The following is a 22,762-nucleotide window of genomic DNA, read 5'->3' on the forward strand; positions in this document are numbered from 1 at the left end:
GGGCTTCAACTAGTCACCATTCTTATAAAAAACTTTAATGACTGGGGCAGGTAATGGTGTAAATAGTATTGTTGCTGCATTAGCAATCCAGAGACCTAGATTATGTTCTGGGGACTTGGATTCGAATCCCACCATGGCAGATGGTGAAATTTAAATTCAGTTTAAAAAAATCTGGAATTAAAAAACTCTAATGATGACCATTAAACAATAGTTGTAAAACCCATCTGGTTCACTGATGAATGTCCTCTAGGGAAGGACCCAAGTGCTCCGGTTTCCTCTCAGTCCAAAGATATGCGGGTTAGGTGGATCGGCTGTGCTAAGTTGCTCCTAAGTATCAGGGAGGCTAGGGTAAATGCATTTGGTTAACGGGATAGGGCCTGGGGAGGGATTATGGTTGGTGCAGACTCAATGGGTCAAATGGCCTCCTTCTGCACTGTAGCAATTCTATGAAATCTGTAATCTTTACCTGGTATGGGCTAAATGTGATTCCAGACCCACAGCAATGTGGTTAAATACCCTCAGGGATGGGCAATAAATACTGGCCCAGCCAGCAATGCCACAGCCCATGAACAAAAAAAAGATAGAACCAAAGATCTAAGTTTGCTAATGACATGATAATGGTGGCATCGTAAGCAGATTGAAGAAAAAAACTTAGATATTAAAATATTAAGGATTAATATATGCAAGTGTGAGGTTTCCATTTTAATCCCAAGAGGGTCAGATCAAAGTACCTTGAAATTTGTGAAAAGCTAGAAACACAAATAGGCCGAGAGGCTCATAAATATAGCCATTAAAATGGCATGGACCTGTACAGAAAATAATCACACATGGAATGTTTGCCTTCATATCTAGAGGACAAGATTAGTGGCTTTCAAACTGGGGGTCCATGAAGTAGTCTCTCAAGCAGGTAAAGGAGACAGAAAGATATGAATGAGAGTGGGGAAAGGAGGGCTGGAGTAAAGGAGGAAAAAAGATACAATCCACTTGTAGGACAGGATTTTACGGCCTTGCTCAGGGGAGAATGGAAATTCCTACCCAAGGTCAACGGTGATTTCTGTCGTCCACCCCTCGCCCGCACTGATTCCACGGCAGGCGAGGTGGTAGAGTTCCGGCCGTTGCGTCTAAATTCGTGGTAATTTGTGTTAGTCCTGTGCAAGTGGCTGGCAAGCTATTCAACCTTGGAACTCCCAAATACTCAGCCTTGTTCGCAGTGACAGCCACCTTGGCTCCCCACTTTTCAGTGGCAAGACTCAAAATAACTTTTGGCGAGGGGAGGAGAGGGGAAGGTAGGGAGACCAGCTACTGCTGGAATACCAGGATGCCTTCAGTTCGGATTCAGGGCAGCGAGCAAGTGTCATTATAATGATCTTCTGCTTACATTAATCTATTGCTGATTTGATTCTTGTAATCATGGGAAAATTGCCATCGTGATTCATGTACAATTTCCACAATGTTGCAATAAGGTAAACATGTTGCCAAGATCAAGTGACGCTGAGAAACTGGGCTGGGTTTAGGTAGTTTTATAAAATATTCCCAAGGATGTCACAATCAAGTGAGTATTAGAATTGGAAGGGAGGAATCATACAATGCAGAAGAGGTTTTTCAGCCTATCAAGTCTGCACCAACATGTGAGAAACACCTGACTTCCTACCTAATTGCATTTACCAGCACTTGGACCATGGCCCCCTGTGTTACAATGTGCCCCAAGTAGTTTTTAATGGATCTGAGGCAACCTGCCTCTACCACCCTCCCAGGCAGTGCATTCCAGACCACCACCACCCTCACATCCCCCCCGAATTTGTTGCCCCTCACTTTGAATCTATGTTCCCTCGTGACTGATCCTTCAACTAAAGGAAGCAGCTGCTCTTTAACCACTCTGTCCATGGCCCTCATAATCTTCTGACATCCAAGGGAATATTTGATAACCCCCCCCCCCCCCCAGCCTAGTTTTTCAGTGTTACTGGATCTCAAAGAACTTTATCTTATTGCAACATTGTGGAAACTGTACGTGAGTCAAACTAGCAGGTTGCCCCAACCTCAGTATTCTTTGCTCCAACAAAAACAGCCCAAGCCTATCCAACCTTTTAAATGTTCCATGCCAGGCAGCATCCTGGTGAATCTCCTCTGCACCCCCTCAATGCAATCAACCATAACTGCACACAGCATGCTACTTAGCTGCAACCTCACCAAAGTTCTACATAACTCCAACATGACTTTCCTGCTTTTGTAATCTATGTCTCAATTGATAAAGGCAAATGTCCTTTTTCACCATTCTACTGCCCTTCCACCTTCAGAGATCAATGGACAAACATGCCATGGTCAGTGGACTAGAACTCAAGGAGGTGGAAGTTATGAGTAAACTGTAGACAGCTCTAGTCTGATGCATCCAGACTACTGTGTTCATTTCTGGGCACCACACCCTTGGAAGGATATCCTGACCTTGGAAGGGGTGACTATCGATTTACTTGAATGATACTTAGATTCCAAAGGTCAAGTTATGAGAAGGCATTATATTAACTGTGGGCAGGATTCTCCAGTTTCATCTGCAGTGGGACCCGTTTGCGAGCAAGAATAAAAAATTTGGGATAACAAGGACACTTAAGTCAGGCTCTTATTTTTTAACTACAGCTCAGCCTTCAACACCACAACAGCAGCAGAACTCATCTCCAAACTCCGTGGCCTAGAACTCTGCTCCTCCCTTTGCAACTGCATCCTAGACTTCCTAACTCATTGACCACAATCAGTAAGAATAGGCAATGACAGCTCCTCCACGATCAGCCCCACAAGGCTGCAGCCTCAGTCCCTTACTATACTCCTTATACACTTACGACTGGGTAAATTCTGCTCCAACTCCATTTTCAAGTTTGCTGATAACACCACCGTAGTGGGTCAGATCTCAAGCAATACGAGACAAAGTGCAGGAAAGAGATACAGAATCTGGTGAAATGGTGCGATGACAATCTTTCCCTCAATGTCAGTAAAACGAAGGAGCTAGTCATTGACTTCAGGAAGCATAGTGGCGGACATGCCCCTGTCTAAATCAACTGTGTTGAAATGGAAATGGTCGAGATCTTCAAGTTTCTAAGTATCCAAATCACCAACAAACTGTCCTGGTCCCTTCATACATAAGGCATAATTAAGAAAGCTCACCAACATGTCTGCTTTCTCAGAAGGCAAGGAAATTTGGCATGTCCACTATGATGCTTACTAATTTTTTACAGATGCACCAATGAAAGCAACCTATTTGGGTGAAGCACACCTTGGTATGGCTCCTGTTCTGAACAAGACCACAAGAAACTACAAAGGGGTTGTAAACATAGCCCAGTCCATCATGCAAACCAGCCTCCTAGCCATTAACTTTGTCTACACTTCCCCTGCCTCTGGAAATAAACCAGCATAAGCAAGGACCCCACACACCATAAATATACTCTCTTCCACCTTGTTTCATTGGGAAAAAGATACAAAAATCTGAAAACACGTACCAACAGATTCAAGCACGGCTTCTTCCCTGCTGTCATCAGACTTTTGAATAGCCCTGTCAAGAAGTTGATATTTATTATTTGTTTATTTGATTATTTGATTTATTATTGTCACATATATTAACATAGTGAAAAGTATTGCTTCTTGCAAGCTATACAGACAAGGCACACCATTCATAGAAAAGAAAATGAGAGAGTGCAGAATATAGTGTTACAGTCATAGCTAGGATGTAGAGAAAGATCAACTTAATGCAAGGCAAGTCCATTCAAAAGTCTGACCACAGCAGGGAAGAAGCTGTTCTTGAATCGGTTGGTACATGACCTCAGGCTTTTGTAACTTTTTTCCCTGACAGAAGGGGGAAGAGAGAGAACGTCTGGGATGTGTGGAGTCCTTGATTATGCTGGCTGTTTTGCTGAGGCAGCGGGAAGTTGGACATAGTCAATGATGGGAGGCTGGTATGCGTGATGGATTGGGCTACATTCACAACCTTCTGTAGCTTCTTGCGGTCTTGGGCAGAGCAGGAGTCATACCAAGCAATGATACAACAAGAAAGAACGTTTTCTATGGTGCATCTGTAAAAATTGTCGAGAGTTGTAAGTGTCATGCCAAATTTCCTTCGTCTTCTGAGAAAGTAGAGGCACTGGTGGGCTTTTTTAATTATAACATCGGCATGGGAGGACTAGGACAGGTTGTTGGTGATCTAGACACCTAAAAACTTGAAGCTCTCGACCCTTTCTACTGCATCTCTGTTGGTGTAGACAGGGACATGTTCCCTTTTACGCTTCCTGAAGTCAATAACAATCTCCTTTTTGTTGACATTGAGGGAGAGATTATTGTTGCTGTATCAGTTTACCAGATTCTTTATCTAATTCCTGTATTCTGACTCATTATTGTTTGAGATCCAACCCACTATGGTGATATCGTCAGCAAATTTGAAAATCAAACTGGAGAGAAATTTGGCCACACAGTCATAGGTGTGTAAGGTGTAGAATTTCTCTTCAACTGCAACTCTATATTCTACACCCTACATTTTCCTTTCTCCTATGTACTCTATGAACTGCACATTTTACCTATTTAGTGCGCAAGAAACAGTATTTTTCACTGTATGTTAATACATGTGACAATAATAAATCAAATTCTGTCAGAACACCATTGACTCTCAGTGGTAACAGAAAATCCCAGCCGCGAACGAGGACGGAACATTTTGGCCATGGTTGTATACCCTGGAATTTAGAAGGTTAGGGGGTGATTCGATCAAAGTTTTCAAGGTTTTAAGGGGAACAGATAGAGTAGAGGCAGAGAAGTTACTTCTGCTGGTTGGAGTATAGGATGGTTGAAGGGATCGGGATGTGGGGGAGGTGGTTGTATTCTAAAGCCCGACCTTTCAGAAGTAAAGTTAGGAAACGCTTCTTACACACAAAGGCTGATAAAAGTTTGGAACTTCCTCTGCTGAAAATGACAGTTGATTCTAGATTCATTTATAATTTAACACAGAATAGATTGCTGTCTACTGAGATGAATTTATTAATGGGATTCCGGGGCAAAGGCAGGTATACAAAGGAATAAATAGGGGAGCGGCTAAGTAAATCATTCCCTGTTCCGATAATAAATGCATTCCATAAAACAAACCATTGCACTTGTACCCCACCAAGGTGCCAGACTGGAAGATAGAACAATATCCCTGGTGACATGTACAAGTTAAAGATATGACCGATAACTTTTTTTAAAGTTTTGAATGCGCTGCTTTAAAGGATGGTGAAGGCGGATTCTAAAGTAATTTGTTCAGGGAGAGGGAAGAGGGGTGGGGAGGAGTTCAAGGGCCCATGAAAGGGGGGCAGGGAGAATGTCAGAGTGATGGGGAGGGGGCTGGAGAGGGTCAGGGTATGAGGGGTGATGGGGTCGGGGATAGGGTCAAGGTGTGGGGGGGTCAAGGTGTGAGGGGGGAGTATGGGGGGTCATGGTGTGAGTTCATGGGGATAGGGTCGGGGGGGCTGGGGTCAGGGTGGAGGGAGATGGGGTCAGGGGGATGGGGCCAGGGTCGGGGGGGGGGTGTCCGGGCTGGATAGTGTGGCTGTCACTCTTCGGTTAGCACTGCTCGGGGTGATGCAGCCCCGACTCGGCTGGAACCGAGGGGAAAGCCGCTCCCCATCCCTGTGACAAAGGAAAAGAATCAGCGCTCACCTCCGGCACAGCCTCAGCTCCGGGAGCAGCTCCTGTCGACAGCAACGTCTCCATGGAGAGGAGCCAGCCGCGAGCCCCCAGACACGGCCTGCAGCTCATTGGTCAGAGCGAAGGGGGCGGGGGCCGGGGCCGCAGCTGGAGGGACAAGATGCAGATCCGCGCTCTGTAGGCGGGGCTGGGGGGGCGGAGCGGAGCGGAGCTACAGGTCGTGACGAGAGACGGGAAGGCTGTGGGCGGAGCTATGCTATGGGCGGGACTGGGCTATGGGCGTGTCTGATCTGGGGCAGGATGGTGCTGTGGGCGGGGCTGATCTGTGGGCAGGATGGTGCTGTGGGCGGGGCTGATCTGTGGGCAGGGTGGGGCTGTGAGCGGAGCTAATCTGTGGGCAGGGCGGGGCTGCGGGCGGGGGTGGGGGTTGGTATTTTTATGTCAAACCGAGTAAACAAACTGAAAATTACATTAGGACAAAGAAAAAGGGGGCAGCTCCCCAAAAGGAGGGGGAATGGCCTGAACAAAAACAAAAATTACAAAGGAAACTTAAGACACGTCAAATGAAAATGTGATTGTCAGGGTCTAGAACGCACCCCAGCCCCTGCGGTGCCCAGCGGGCATGGAAGGCATTGACTGTGCCCGCGGACACCGCATGCTCCCTCTCCAGGGACACCCAGCTGCGAACATAGCTGCGGTAGAGGGGCAGACAGTCAGGCTAGACGGTCCCCCCCCCCCCCCCCCCGCCGATCGCCAGCTGCCTGGACCTGTAAATGGCACGTTTTGCCAGGCCCAGGAGCAGGTTCACAAGGAGATCGGCATCCCAACCTTCTCCTCTCTGCACCGAGTGTCCATAGATCGGGAGCGTGGGACTGAAGCACAAACAAAACATCAATAAAAGGTTCTTCAGAAAATCAAAAAGGGTGTGCAGTCTATAACACAAAACGTGGACATGGTCCATGGACTCCTCGAGGCCACAGAAAGTTCAGTCTCGGGACCCCGTGAACCAGTGAATCCTACGGTTGTACGGCACCGCTGCGTGCAGCAGCCTCCACCGCAGGTCCCCCATGTAATTGGGGGAGATCCCTCCGTAGAGCGACCTCCATTGGGGGGCTGTGGGCGGGGTTGGACTGTGGGCAGAGCTAATCTGTGGGCAGGGTGCTATACCCACATAGAATCAGAGTCCCTAAAGTGGTGAGAAAAGTTATAAAAACAGGAAGTGCTGGAAAATCCCAGCGAGTCTGACAGCTTCTGTAGGAATAGAGCCAACATTTTGAATCTGGATGACACTTCAGAGCTAATTGGGAAATGTTAACTTCTCTCCTCTCTAACCCCAGGTTGCTAAAACAAATTAGAATTGTCTTTGCTCTCTTGTTACAATGCCGACTGCTATTGTTGCTCCTTAGTTATATTGGGCAGCATGGTAGCACAGTGGTTAGCACTGCTGCTTCACAGCTCCAGGGATGTAGGTTTGATTCCCAGCTTGGGTCACTATCTGTGTGGAGTTTGCACATTCTCCTTGTGTCTGTGTGGGTTTCCTCTGGGTGCTCCAGTGTCCTCCCACAGGCTAAAGATGTGTGGGTTAGGTTGATAGGCCATGCTAAAAATTGTCCTTAGTGTCCTGAGATGCGTAGGTTAGAGGTATTAATGAGTAAATATGGGAGTAGAGCCTGAATGTGATTGTGGTCAGTGCAGACCCAATGGACTGAATGGCCTCTTTCTGTACTATAGGTTTCTATGATATTGTGCATTTTGCTCATATTGTTTGAGGCTTGTTATAAAGGGCTGTTCCTACTTACACCACGGGATTGTGTAGTGGGTTATAAAGGTTCAATACATTCTCCACTGACATCAATTCATCTATTCATCTTCAATTCTTTTCAAGTCTTTCTTCATGGGTCACACATCCTCTTCCTTTGTCTCCTCAGTTCTTTGATTAGATACTTCTCTTTGTCTTAGGATATTGATCAATTTTGGCAAATTGCAGAGATGTTTCGGTCTTGGTCCTGTGAGTTCCTAAGGTGTGGGAGAGATAATTTAGCAACAAGGTATTGGGGGGGTGGGGGTGGTGGTGGTGGTGTGCAGGGGGGTGGGGGGAACACTTATAGCTAACAATGGTGAATTGTCTCTGAAGCTGTTTACGTTTCAATCAACGCAGCCTACCCATTTTGGGGGATTATTACTCCTAGGAACAGGGATGTAAAATATAGCGATTCAGTGCTAATTTATTTTATCCTATTCATATGGCATTGTGTGTCATATTTTATAACTCAGTGTGAAGTATTCTTATAGCCATCACATGAAAACTTTCTTGGGTTCTTTAGTTTAAAAGTCTGCTACAGTATAAAGAGCCAGAAGCTAGTACAGTTGCATTCGAAAGGAGGGTGTGAACTGGAGCCTAAATTGAAGTAACAGTTGCAATGTCAAAGGTGGACTAACATCGAAAGGATCTGTATTGGCTCAAATGCCAAGATCATTTTCAACCGAGGGGGAGATTTCATTAGCAAACATAATGGGCATTATTTAAAGTCCTTCCCACCCAATGCAAGTTTGGAGGTGGCATTTAATCAGGCTGTGCCTTTTCACTTCTCCCCTGGTTAAATCAGGGATGGGAAGGCTTATGGAAGGCCCATCCTGCCAGAGCTTGTATTCAACCAGAGACAGGTAGTGCAATGGCTGGACGGGAAGCCAGGAAGGCAAACCCTGTCAAGGCTGCTTCTTTATTCTAAGTATCCGACCTAAGGATGCAGCATCAGGAAGGGAGAGCCTGCAGAGTGCAATCCCTCTGCCCTTCTCCCTCTCCTGCAACCCCTTGTGACTCCTGGGTCTAAGACCCTCATTGATCCTCGCCCTCTTTTTTGACACGCAGCTGGCAGCTGTCACCATTCCCAACGCCAGCTGCATTAGTTAGCAAGTTTCAGGAACTAGGACATCCACTCCAGGAGGAACCTGGGCAAGGCACTCTGTTGGCTGCTTAATTGTCTTTGAGGTGCCCACCCACTACTCTACTGCCCAATTAAATACCCTCCCCACCTCCAAATTCACCACAGGACAGAGCATGAAATATCAACCATAGTTACAAATTCTGTTCTGCAAAATTAGTAATTAAGAATTTTAATAAACAGGTTATGTGATAAAACAAAAATAAACTTCACTTGAATACATTAATGTATTTGTTATTACTATCACAGTGCAACTAAAACTCATTTGTGGTTGAAATCGGGTGCTCATGTTGCAAAACATACAAACTTAAAGACAATATTTGAACAATAATCTGTTTCCCAACGATAGAAATGAATCCCTTGCGAACTTCTTTCCTATGTTCAAGATGTTTAATGGTTTGCTAAACCATTACCAATTCCAATTTGTCTCACATCTTGCTTTGCTTCCGATGCAGCCATCTCCAAATCCCCAGATGTGCATTCTACATTTCCACGATATGCTTCACAAAGTCCAAGTATTCCCTTTATTAGATGTATGGGAGTAAGAGCAGTCAACTGAGCTGTACATCACATTTGCCAATGGGGTAAAATCTTAATTTAACTGCTAGTCACCATGCATTGTCTCCATCTTACAGTAATATAATCCTTTATAAACCTTTACCTTCTGGTTATCAACTATTCAGCCATTGAAAACTCAGAATCATAGAATTCTTACAGCGCAGGAGGAGGCCTTTTGGCCCATTGAGCCCTCACCTACAACAATCACACCCAGGCCCCTTAGTCTCCCTGACACTAAGGAGCAATTTAGCATGGCCAATCAACCTAACCCGCATGCACATCTTTCGACAGTGGGAGGAAACTGCAGCACCCGGAGGAAACCCACGCAGACAAGGGAAGAATGTGCAAACTCCACACAGTCACCCAAGGCCAGATTTGAACTCGCGTCCCTGGCACTGTGGTGCAACAGTGCTAACCACTGTGCCATTGTGCTGTCTCTATTTATCTTTATCTGCTCTATCCAAACGCTTCATGATTTTAAATGCCTCTATCAAATCTCCCTTTAGCTTTCCAAGGAGAGCAACCTCAGCTTCAATATAAAAGCAAATTACTGCAGATGCTGGAACCTGAAACAAAGATCACTGGAAAATCTCAGCAGATCTGACAGCACCTGTGGAGAACAATAAAGCATTTTCATAGAAAAATTCCTATAGTGCAGAAGGAGGCCATTCAGCCCATTGAGTCTATACTGACCACAATCCCAGCCAGGCCCTATTCCTGTCATCCCACATATTTACCCTGATAATTCCCTGACACTAGGGTCAATTTATCATGGCCAATTAACCCAACCCACACATCTTTGGACTGTGGGAGGAAACGGGAGCACCCAGAGGAAACCCACGCAGACACTGGAAGAAAGTGAAAACTCCACACAGACAGTAACCCGAGGCCAGAATTGAACTCGGGTTCCTGGTGCTGTGAGGCAGCAGTGCTAACCACTATGCCACAAAACCACCACTATCTCAGCATCTTCAATCTATGCATGTGACTGGCCTCCCTCATCCCTGGAACTATTGACAGAATGTGACTACTGGTGTTCTACAGGTATCTGTTTCAATGTTTCAACTATTAATTATATTTATTAATGATTTAGATAAGATAGAGAACCACATATTCAAATTTGCCAAGGACATGAAGACATGGAGCACTCTAAGCAGTGTAGCTAGGACCATAAAATTACAAATAAATATCAATAGATTGAGAGAACGTGTCAAACCAGTTTCAATGTAAGTGTGAGGACATCCACTTTGGATCAATAAAGACAAATCAGAGTATGTTGTAAATGGTGAAAAGCTAGAAATGGAGGTCCATAGAAACTGAGGGATCCATGTACATAAATCATTAAAATGTCACGGTTAAGTACAGAAAATAATCAATATGAAATGTTTGCCTTTATATCTAAAGGTCTAGAAATGTCAGCATTGAAGACAACAATTGTGCACAAATTGTAGCCACATCCTAAAACAACAAAATTTGCCAGCACTGTAATATGCCTTTATGGGATAGCAGCATGACATCACTAGAAGGGAAGTGTGTCACATGATCCTTAGTTTCACTTTTGCCTCTGAGTGGAGCATACAGACAGCTCTGCTGCTGATGTCATCAAACTTTCCATACATGTATAAATGTTCTCATGTGCCTAGACTAAATAAATGAACTCCCAACATACTCCCTTGAGTGACTGGTGCCTCTATACCATTATAACAACATGACAGTCTGCAGAGTTGAGATTTGTCTGTGTTTCTGAAGTGCAGTACAATTACTGCTAACTGGTTAAATTTTTGAAACTGCTATCCAATAGCTTGATTCTTGGTGCATGTTTTCAATAAATAGGGAATGTTGGGAAAAGTACAGCCATCCCACTGGTGAATATAGCACTGATTTTGCTAGTCTCAGAAATGCAGGATTTATAGGGGCAATCCCACAGTATTACATTTGCAAGTGGGGAGCTACATTTACATGAAGCTTGGATTGGACAATTGGGTCTACAATATGATAGTCTGTAAGTGGAATTATTCTTTAATGTCACAATAGTCCACAGAAATGCAACACAAAAATAATTAGCAAAATCTCTTTACAGCCATTTACATCCATAGATAATGGACAAATTGTAATCAATGGAACAATTTTAATAACTTACTAAATTTACTATTTTACTGTCATAACTATATAATGAGATAATAATAATTTTGCAAACATTACTTATCACCTTTGTTTTAGTTGGAAGTACATCATACTGATCCAAACTAAATCCAAACTAAGATACAGCGATTGAACTTCTGCCAATATTTCCCTGATCTCCAACTAAAATTGATGGAAAATCAATGGAAACCCTGTGAAAACACTAAAAATAGGAGGATAAGGAGAACCTGCTCAGGCAGTTCCACCCTAAACTCATAGAAAATAGATGAAGCAACCTTTTTTGCTGCTACCATGAAAGGAATATCATGAAAGAATTCTGTTACTCCACAAAACCTATTGAGCAATGTCTCATTTTACCAGTGGTAAATGTTGGTTTAGTTCAAATTTTTAAGCTTCCTAAATTTATTGAGATAATAAAGAATATGGATGAAAAATATACAAGCCACTGTTATAAAGATTTATTTTCAAGATTAATCAAGGATAAAGTTGAATATTATGTGCATTTATTGCTACATGTGTCGGGTCTCTGCAAAGCATTCTTGGCAAATCAAGTGCTAAGGTCCAAGCTACCTCCAAAGTGAAGTGAAGGAGAGATGCCTCCTCCAAGCAGTCTTATGTCACTACTCTCCGGGGTAAGTAAGTTTGGGTCCTAATTCCAGAAAGTATGTTTTTTTCTTTATTCAAGGTATGTGAGCATCACTGACTGGGCTAGTGTTTATTGCCCTTCCCTAATTACTCTTAAACTGAGTAGTTTGCTTGGTCAGACCAGATAAAGATAGCAGATTTTCTTCCCTAAAGGACATTTAGTGAACTAGTTGGGTTTTAATAACAATCATTTCATAATCATCATTAGATTTTAATTCCAGAATTTTATTGAATTCCTATTTCACCATTTATGGTGGTATTTGAACTCAGGCCCTGAACTGCATCTCTGGATTACGAGTCAGTGACAATACTACTAAGCCACTGCCTCCTCCTCAAAACATCAATGAGAAGTTAAAATCCTTCTTCACACACCTATGCTATAGATGTACTGCAAATGCATAAACAAAAATGTAACATTTAAACAGGATAAAAAGGCCTAGGACACAGTGGTTCTACTGGAACACTACCATTGATACAGTGCATGTCTAGCAGAATGGCCATAGATTAGCCTTAAGTATGAATTTCCTTCAGGAGTTTATGGTGGTAAAGCCTCTGCCTAACCCAAAACCTGACGAAGGGACTAACCCCGAAAGCTTGTGAGTATATTATCAAATAAATAGGTTGGACTAAAACCTGGTGTTGTCAGACTTTTTACTGTGTCTAACCCAAAAAAGTCACTCGTGTAAGGGGCAGGTGGACATCAGCTTTCAATTGGGACCCAGGTGCACTGAAAAGATTACGTCCGATCTAATCATGATTAACCTGCTAATTTGGAGGAATTCAAGCTCATTTGGGAATTCAGGTCAGAATTACAGCCTTGAACCCTGGAGACCAGGCAAAGGAAATTTAATTTTGCCATTTTAATAGAGCCTATTTGGCTGGTTTTCTTACAGCAAGAAAGAATCTGAGGATTGCAACGTCATTAAAATAGTTAACCTTTGAGCGGATTAATCTTCCAAAACCAGCTATGCTTCCAATATATCTGGATGTGGGAAGTGAGCTATGAGATTCTTACTCTTTTTCTTCCCACTCAATCCAAACCCAACCATTTTTAAGGAATTAAAATTCACTCAATATTACAGAAAACTCTTGAAAGAGTAAAATAGATCACTTCTTGTACTTGAAGAGTGTTAAAACAAAGTTATTGCAATTCACAAGTGATTTTGTATTAAGACAAAACCTAACAATGCATTAGATAAGGAACAACATTTTATCTCATTAATTAATACAATGAGGTAAAGGATGACAGTGAGAAGGCAGCTGACCTTTTATTTTGTGATTATTTAAAATATAGAATGGTAAATACTTCTATAATATCACAAGTCTATTATAAGTGACATTGTACACAGTGTCTTATCTTTCCCTATTAATACTGATATTTACCATAATTAACACAGTACATGGATATGTAATTCATGTAGTCTCAACATAACATCTTTATTAGTGAAATGAGTGAGTTAACTTATGGCAACAAAATTATGAGCATGTTAGATTGAGTGCTGTTCACAATGTAGCACAGTAAGACCTAAATGGTCTTCAATTTATAAAATAAATTATTTTAAAAAGTGAGTTATGTCAGAAAGAAAATGTGGATGCTTCCCTGGTATTTTAATGTTTAGCGATGCAGGAATACAGAGTTATTTCATCTGAGTAACCAGTTATGCAGTCAGTTTACACCAATATGATATGTGAGCAATGTAAAGATTGTTCAGGATAGTCCAGTGTAAGTGTTTTTGTTCAGTTTCTGGAAATTAGTTGTAATATGGTATGATGTGGTGTGCAGTATCACAGATTGTGTAACATTTTCTCATTAGCTCAAGGAAAAGTGTATGATGAAGATGGTTGAATTTTATGTTTCTGTTATTTTATTTCCCCATTTAAACTAAATATGAGTATCATCCTTGTCTTCAGAACAATCATTGTTTCAGTCTAAAACATATTCTGATAGTTTGAAAAGATCAAGATAGCAGAAAAGGAGCATCAGAGCTTTCTAAGTACTAGAGCTGTGTAAACCATTGAACAATCGTGCACACACCAACATGTGAAATTTGTCTTTTAATATAAAAGGAATATTACCAACAAACTTCCATTGATTTTAAAGGACTTTTCAGTGAAATACAATGAAAAACTAATATTTCTAATTAGCTGAATTGTGAAGTAGGCTCCAGTCCTCATAATAGTGATTCTTCCATATCACATAAATAGTCAATGATACTTAGTACTCAAATCAATCTTTTATATATTACAGCTCAATAGTGCTTAATCGTATACATAGCCAAATTAACGAAGGCCCATTCAATAAGAATTAAATTGTCTCTTATAGTGATAAAACAAATTAAAGTTGCTGTAATGCAGGGGATAAATATTAATCATTATATAAATAATTACATTTTATTCTTAGAAGTGATAATTAGTCACTGTTTTCTTGCAGCTGTCCACTTTTAATTGGAATGATTTACTTTGTCCTATGATGATGAATATCTGCATGATGTGTGAATGTTCACATCTTAACTGCTGACGTCAATTCAAGCTGGCATGTCTCTGAATCTAAGATTATGAATGGAAAAAGAGATTATATTACTCTGTTCTATACAGCACAATGCCATGGTAATATCATCAGTTAAAATCCCTTTTATTTACGTTTTTGGAGACTCCATTTCTTATATTTTCCTGGGTTATCCTGCATAAAGTATTTACCATTAAATCTGATTTGTTTCCAATGTTGAGAAAGTACAAATTCTGATAATTACCACTGCTTTGTGATGCATAAACACCTATTTGCTAAAGGTTCTCCATTGGTTTGAAAAACAGAAACTACCTACAGCATTTAGGGAAAACTAGAAATAGATGAAAACTAATAGCCTATTTCAAAATCCTTCAAATTCAATATATGTACATTATAGTTAATGAAAGAAAATTTTTGAATAGTAGATTTGAAAAACTTTACGTTATATTGGGCTGATTTTCCATTCTAAACCACATCTTTGCCTCCAAATGTTACTTGAATACTGCACCCAGAAGTCTCCATGCAATAGGTAGACATGATAATGGGATGGATGGGAATTGCTCAACCTCCTCATGCAAGAAGGGTGTCAGTTTTGGAGATACTGAGAAAAAGTGGGCTTTACAGACTGCATTTTTTGCAGTTGGGAAAAATCAGCGGGGAACAAACAGTTATGTGACCTAAACAGGTTGTGTTATATTTTCTTTCCAGACCAACAGGACAGGAATTGTGTGTTGACAGCAGCCTAGTTGCTACATCTGGACAGCAGTCAGAAGGAATTAGATCAGAAGAATTTAGCCAATCAGCCATTACTGACCTTTACATTATCTGCCCAATCCCATTCAATTGGCACTAGATAAATACATGAATGTCTGTTTGGCACTCTCTATACTTGTGCAACCAACAAAATTACTATAGGGCTACTTGTTCACTTAGCTCCCCAGTCATATTCTTTGACACAATGAACTTGAGGATCTGCTATGATACTTTGCATTGACTGCTTCAATTTCAATGTGCCACTTGATTTTAAAGGAGGGCTTCAGGAAAGTGTGTTCTTGATCATGTTGTGATATTTTCAGGCTTAATGTAATCGGAGAAGTGCAGTACGGTAGGTGCCAGTGACCTTTAGTCCTGATCCTTCTGCAGCACCAGGAGACAAATAGAAGGTAGCATCATTCGCATGCAAGTGTCGAATGTCTGAATAACTAAAGACACATCTTTGACATTCAACAGAGAAAATGGAAGGCAGCAGTCACTGGAAAAGAAGCCGTTCAGCTGGTAATGCATCAATGGACCCTGTCAGAACGTTTATTTATATTTCTAAGGCATAAAAGGCAAACCCAAGTTCCCATCCTGGACTTCCCAGGTAGTCCCTAGTTGCATTATTGAACATGCCTCTATATTGGCTACATCCTGACATTCAAGGCATTTGACCATACGGAGGCTGAAGCCAAAAATTTGCTGATGCAGGATTGTCTTCTTCCAGCTCTTCTCTCTCAGTTGATGAGGCAACGATTGGAACAGATATAAGCTCTCATTCAAACATGCCCCATTCAGATTAGCATTCAGAGCAAACATGTAATGTTAAACAAACCAATTATGTTTACATAATTTCAGACCACTATTTTCTCTACCAAAGAACAACACAGCACAGGAAACAGGCCCTTCGGCCCTACAAGCCTGCGCTGCCCATTTTAACATTCAGTGAGTGCCTCATTCCAATCCTTCTTCTATCTACGACTTTTGTCTATGCCTCTTGGACTCCACAATAAAGGTGTGCAAATTTAGAAAATTATATGTGCGCCAGATTAAGGGATGTCTAATTTAGGGACTATTTGTTCACACCAGTCTAAAAACACGTTTTCCTCCAGTCCTCTGGGACCTCACCTGTGTCCAAAGAAGAGACAAAGATTTGTGTCAGAGGCCCAGCAATTTCATCTCTCGTCTCCCTAAGCAGCCTAGGATAAATGCCATCAGGCCCCAGAAATTTTTGACTGATTCTTTATGCATTGAGGTGAATTAGTTTCTGTTTTAAAACAACACTGACTTCTATGTTGTCCCTAGCAATTATTTACTCCTCACTGTTTAATATGTGTATTTAACCTCTTTTTCTCTATCTCTGACTAAAAATGAAGCTGGTGACAGTGACTAACATTCAGGGCTATTCCAGGCCTTTTAGAACTGGCCAACTCAGCAATAGCTCAAGTAATAACATTCAACTTTCTTTCTTTTTCCTCCCTCCTTTGAAAGCAAATAAGTAATCTCACTTGTGCATTTCAATAACTATCTGGTTTAATACCCAGGATTATTGGAATGTTATAAACTTCTAGTTCCATTCCTCACTTTTCTGATTTGTATATGTTTAGCCATTCCATCATTGTCATTGGAAGTCACTCCCAAACATCACTATTGAACATCGTCACCACAGTAACTATAGCAGTTCAAGAAGAGGTCTCACTCCTACCTTCTGAAGGCAACTAGGGATAGGCAACAAAAAGAATCACTCAAATCACAATTAATAAACAGAATCCAGCCTTGCATTGATAATTTCAGTCAACATTCTTCAACATCCTTCAGATCATGTACTCAGTTTTCATAATCTCCTGTCTTATTTAAGTGAGATAAAGGAATCACAATAATCATGAGATCGTAGGTCAGTTTTGGTGGATTCCTTAGTCCGGTGTAGCTCAGCATTGTTAGCGTAAACATTAACCTCTATAAAATAAAGAAAACCTAATGTTTGAATTGATATGTAACTGCTCCATTGTACAGACAGTAAATGCACATATCTATTATACCCATGGAAATTACTTGCATAAATTATATTTATTTCATTAGTTAGTTTCATTTGTTGATGATTGTATTGGAAAGAAGCATCAAGGGAATTGGATGAATGAAACAAATATTATGGCTACTGGATAACTGTGACATTTTAATCTGTCATCTTTCTTCTTTCCACTTCTACTGGAAAAGACCTGACTTGCTTACCTTCTAATTTACTCTGTTTACAGTTGCATAAAGCTAGTTAGTGTTCAAGTCTCCTGCTATGTATGGTACTGCATTTTCAAACTTCATTAAAGCTGATTTTTTCAAAATGAAATGTTGAACTATTTTTACGAATATTGAGAAAACAGCAAGTTGTTTGCATTTAAATAAAATTACATCTATTATACAAATTATTTACAGTATTCCCTACGGTGGCACAGTGGTTAGCACTGCTTCATCACAGCTCCAGGGACCTGGGTTCAACTCCCAGCTTGGGTCACTGTCTATGTGGAGTTTGCACATTCTTCCCAAGTCTGAGGGGTTTCCTCCGGGTGCTCCGATTTTCTCCCACAGTCCAAAGATGTGTCGGTTAGATTGATTGGCTATGCTAAATTGCCCCTTAGTGTCCTAGCCTGTGTAGATTAAAGAGATTAGTGAGTTAAATTTGTGGGTATCGGGCCTGGGATGGGATTGTTGTTGGTGCAGACTCGATGGGCCAAACAGCCTCCTTCTGCACTGTACTGTTTCTATGATTCTATAGCTTAAGCAATTAAAATTGCCATTTCAGCGGAATTTATTTTGTGTTATGTTCTTGCAAACACTTATCAGTCTATCTCGTTGGGTGAGAGGAAGCAAGGTCTGGAAACAGGTTGAGATGTGTCTTACTATGTAGCAATCCCTACATTCTGAATAGGTATGTTGCTGTTTCTCTATCTTTCCTCTGATGTTGAATAAAATTGGAAACCAGCAAGGGTTTGGAGCAATTTTCCCAAGGTCGTTACTGATTGCCTAACACTTTCCTTACTAAGCTGTAATGTGAATTCAGTGACTGGTTTTCCTTCAGATTGCTTTTCTCACCTATGTAACAGCAATGTGCAGTCACTGTTCTTAGCAGACAAGAAATGACAGCCTAGACTTTCTGTCTATCTTTGAAAATTTTTGGTAGATCCAAAGTAAATCCAGTTTTTGGTAGATCCAAAGTAAATGAGTTGGGAGGGGTGCTTGGTGAGTTGAAAAATTGCCAAATGTTTCACTTTTCCACCTCTTTCCACCAGAATAGTCATAAAGCATTAGTCTGTCCTCAGCTGAGTGGACATAATTAAATAAAGGAAATAGGTCCTTTGACACAGAATCCACAAGACCACAAAATACCTACATTGCAGAAGGCCATTTGGTAGGAATAATGGTAGGAAGGATTATTACTTACGTGGAGAAAAACTGCAGCAGGCGACGGTGCAGAGGGACCTCGGGGTCCTTGTGCATGAGTCGCAAAAACCCAGCTTGCAGGTGGTCAGGAAGGCGAATGGGATGCTGGCCTTCATAGCGAGGGGGATTGAATATAAAAGTAGGAAGGTCTTGCTGCGGCTGTATAGGGCATTGGTGAGGCCGCAGCTGGAGTACTGTGTGCAGTTTTGGGCGCCGTACTTACGCAAGGATATTTTGGCCTTGGAGGGAGTGCAGGGGAGGTTTACTAGGCTGATGCCGGAGTTGAGGGGGTTGAGCTATGAGGAGAGGCTGAATAAACTAGGCTTGTACTCGTTAGAGTTTAGAAGAATGAGGGGAGATCTCATTGAGACGTATAAGATGATGAATGGGATGGATAGGATAGAGGTGGAGAGACTCTTCCCGCTCAGAAAGGACAGTAGGACTAGGGGGCACAGCCTCAAGATAAAGGGGGGGCGGTTTAGAACGGAGTTGAGGAAGAATTCCTTCACTCAAAGGGTGGTGAATCTCTGGAATTCTCTGCCCGTTGAAGTGGTGGAGGCTACCTCGCTAAATATTTTTAAGACGCGGGTTTTTGATAAGAGAGGGGATTAAGGGTTATGGGGAGAGGGCGGGAATGTGGAACTGAGCCACGACAGATCAGCCATGATCTTACTGAATGGCGGGGCAGGCTCGAAGGGCCAGATGGCCTACTCCTGCTCCTATTTCTTATGTTCTTAAGTTCATTCAGCCCACCAAGTCTGCAACCTCCAAAAGAGCATCTTACCTAGGCCCACCCACCTCTCTGCCTTATCCCCGTACATTTACCATGGTCAAGTCACATAATCTGCACATCTTTGGAGTGTGGGAGGAAACCGGAGCACACAGAGGAAACCCACATAGACATGGGGAGGATGTGCAACTCCATTATGATACCCGTGACAAGTGAGATAATAAAACTCCCCCCATCCGATCAGATGAGGGACACTCAAGAAGTATCTTAAAAGAATAAAGCGAGGTAAAGAAACAGATAAGTATCAGTGGAAATTCTAGTATTTATGGGCCTAGACAACTGAAGGGCATGTCTGCCAAGTGTGTTAGCAATGTGCAAGAGGTCAGAATTTAAAATATGCAAATTTCTCAGAGGCTTGTGGGTTTGGAGGAAATTATACAGATATGGAGGGGTCAAGGCTATAGAGGGATTTGAAAACAAAAATGAATATTTTTAAATCAAGAACTTGTTTGACTGGGAGGTGAGCATTGGGGTGATAGGAGAATGGGACTTTCTGCAACTTAGAAAATGGGCAGCAGGATTTTGGATGACCTCAAGTTTAAGGAGGATAGAATATGATAGATTAGCCAGGATACATTAGAATAGTCAAGCCTACAGGTAACAAAAGCAATAGATGAGGGTTTAAGCAGCAGATGAACTGTCTAGTGATGTTACAGAGATGGAAATAGTCTTAGTCAGTGATGGCACAAATATGAAGTTGGGAGCTCATCTGAGGATCAAATATGGCATCTAGGTTACAAACAGGCTGGTTTAATTTCACATTGTTGCCAGAGAGATGGATCAAGTTCGTACCCTGGGAACAGAGTTTGATGTAGGAACCAAAACCAAAAGTTTCAGGTTTTCCAATATTTAATTGGAGGACATCAAGCGGAAGATGCACTTCACAAGGATCTGGAAAATTCATCACTTACATTATTACAGTAAGGCAACTTTGTCACATACAATTATTATAAATATCATGATAAGACATGATAGAAGCTACAACAGGCATTAATACTTCAAAACTCCACCTAAACTGATCCATTTAGGGAAAAACATCTTATCAACTATCGGCTTGTAGATAATGTCATACAAAATATTACATTTTTAAGCATTGGCCATGAAAACGCAGGCTTCATGGGAAATGTCAATAATAGCTCTGGTGAGAGTTCAGTTGAAGATCTAGGTAATAGGTGGGGGAGTGCTAATATACTCAGTCCTGTCTTTGCTGAAAGTTATGGGGTTGACAAATGAAGGCATGCCTGTGAAAAAAGCAATGCAAAAACTGCAGAACATCATTGAAGACACGGAATTAAAGGGCAGTGATAGCATGAATAGAATGTTGGCTAAGAGACAGTAGGTTAAGTTGTTTTTTTGACTGAAAGGAACAAGAGAATGGAGTTCCACATGGGTGGGTACAGTGATCACCACTCTTCTTGACACACATTAATGATATGGACTTAGTTATGCAGAGCAACATTTCAACATTCCAGGTGACATAAAAAAGAAAAGTGATAAAAAAGAGGGAGATTGTAACAGGAGAAAACTGACAGGCTGGGCAGACACATGACAGATGCATTAAGGCAAAGGTGAGGTGACTCATTTTGGTCGAAAGAATGGTACAATTTTAAAGTGTATGGTTGAATAGAGAGACCTGTATGTACACAAATCTGTGAACACAGCAAGGCAAACCGAGAGCTATTTTGGAAAATAGTACATTTATCATCTAATCAACCCTTATGGCCTGAGGGTATATATCTGCTCCTGATTTTGGAGTTCCCAAGGTAAAATTAAGTCGAATATCAGTCCTTTCTGTGGCACTTGTGCAATTGCAACTCCCTATGTTCCTTCCACCTGTAGCTAATGCTTGTCTTTAACCAGAACAGAATACTAAAAAGATTCAAATTCTAATCATGCTCCTGGGTTTATTGTGGCTACTGCTTCATTACATTACCTGACACTGGAAAGATGAATCAGGAGAGGCAGAGGCCTGGAACCTAGGGCAGGCAGCCCCTCAAATCACAAGTGCCCAAGATATGCCTTGAGGCTTTGAGAGGGAGAGGGGGAGGTATTCTTTCCAGGGGGCGGCTGGTGGATGTCTCCCTTCCAGACCAAGCAGGCCTCAGTGAAGTAGCTGAAGTCGCAGTCAGAGGCCGATGTCATTTGTCCTGCCACCACTGCCAGTGACAACGGAGAATTTGGTGCTCAGTCAAAACTCCATCCACTGCTGCAGTGGGACTGGAGAATTCCAGCCAAAGGCGAGGATCAGAGAATTCAGGCACAATGTGGTCACAGAAACAGGATTCGGTGAAGACAAAAGCTTCAATTTCCTTACATTCTGGTGAGGTGAGTGCAATAGAGGATTGGTTGTCAGATAGAGGATTGGTTGTCAAATAGGAGGCAGAGAGTGGGGGTCAACGGGTTAGGGTTGGCGGATGGTGACTAGTGGAGTGCCCCAGGGGTCGGTGCTGGGGCCTCAGCTTTTTACCATTTATATAGATGATCTGGAGGAGGGAACCGAGTGTAGGGTGTCGAAATTTGCTGATGACACCAAGATTGGGGGAACGGCAAATTGTGCGGAGGGTGTGGAGAGTCTGCAGAAGGATCTAGATAGGCTGGGCGAATGGGCCAGGAAATGGCAAATGGAATTTAATGTTGGCAAGTGTGAGGTGGTCCACTTTGGTAGGAAGAATGGTAGGAAGGACTATTACTTACGTGGCGAAAAACTGCAGCAGGCGACGGTGCAGAGGGACCTCGGGGTCCTTGTGCATGAGTCGCAAAAACCCAGCTTGCGGGTGCAGCAGGTGGTCAGGAAGGCGAATGGGATGCTGGCCTTCATAGCGAGGGGGATTGAATATAAAAGTAGGGAGGTCTTGCTGCAGCTGTATAGGGCATTGGTGAGGCCGCAGCTGGAGTACTGTGTGCAGTTTTGGGCGCCGCACCTGCGCAAGGATATTTTGGCCCTGGAGGGAGTGCAGAGGAGGTTTACTAGGCTGATACCGGAGTTGAGGGGATTGAGCTATGAGGAGAGGCTGAATAAACTAGGCTTGTACTCGCTAGAGTTTAGAAGAATGAGGGGAGATCTCATTGAGACGTATAAGATGATGAATGGGATGGATAGGATAGAGGTGGAGAGACTCTTCCCGCTCAAAAAAGACAGTAGGACTAGGGGGCACAGCCTCAAGATAAAGGGGGGCGGTTTAGAACGGAGTTGAGGAGGAACTTCTTCACTCAAAGGGTGGTGAATCTCTGGAATTCTCTGCCCGTTGAAGTGGTGGAGGCTGCCTCGCTAAATATTTTTAAGACGCGGGTTGATGGGTTTTTGATAAGAGAGGGGATTAAGGGTTATGGGGAGAGGGCGGG

The 22,762-nt window shown here is 42.3% G+C and overlaps 2 protein-coding genes across 3 annotated transcripts in view; both read right to left on the bottom strand.

Moving 5' to 3' along the window:
• LOC145353127 (uridine phosphorylase 1-like) overlaps positions 1 to 5,762 on the bottom strand; it is a 67,750-nt gene extending 61,988 nt beyond the window's left edge. The window contains exon 1 of one of the 2 annotated variants that reach the window (XM_080203523.1): positions 5,662 to 5,762. The gene's annotated coding sequence lies outside the window, so the exon portion shown is untranslated. Of the gene's footprint in view, positions 1 to 3,482; positions 3,538 to 5,661 lie in introns of those variants that run through there. The other variant, XM_080203534.1, reaches the window with a different exon arrangement.
• Positions 5,763 to 13,234: 7,472 nt separating this feature from the next.
• Positions 13,235 to 22,762, bottom strand: part of LOC145360418 (uncharacterized protein C7orf57-like) — a 101,800-nt gene continuing 92,272 nt past the window's right edge. The window contains exon 9 of the mRNA XM_080215622.1: positions 13,235 to 14,483. Coding sequence (XP_080071748.1) covers positions 14,462 to 14,483 — 22 coding nt within the window. The 3' untranslated portion in view covers positions 13,235 to 14,461. The remainder of the gene's footprint in view (positions 14,484 to 22,762) is intronic.

This window comes from Carcharhinus amblyrhynchos, chromosome 2 (genome assembly GCF_965287045.1).
Source record: "Carcharhinus amblyrhynchos chromosome 2, sCarAmb.v2.hapA, whole genome shotgun sequence".
NCBI classification, from domain to species: domain Eukaryota; kingdom Metazoa; phylum Chordata; class Chondrichthyes; order Carcharhiniformes; family Carcharhinidae; genus Carcharhinus; species Carcharhinus amblyrhynchos.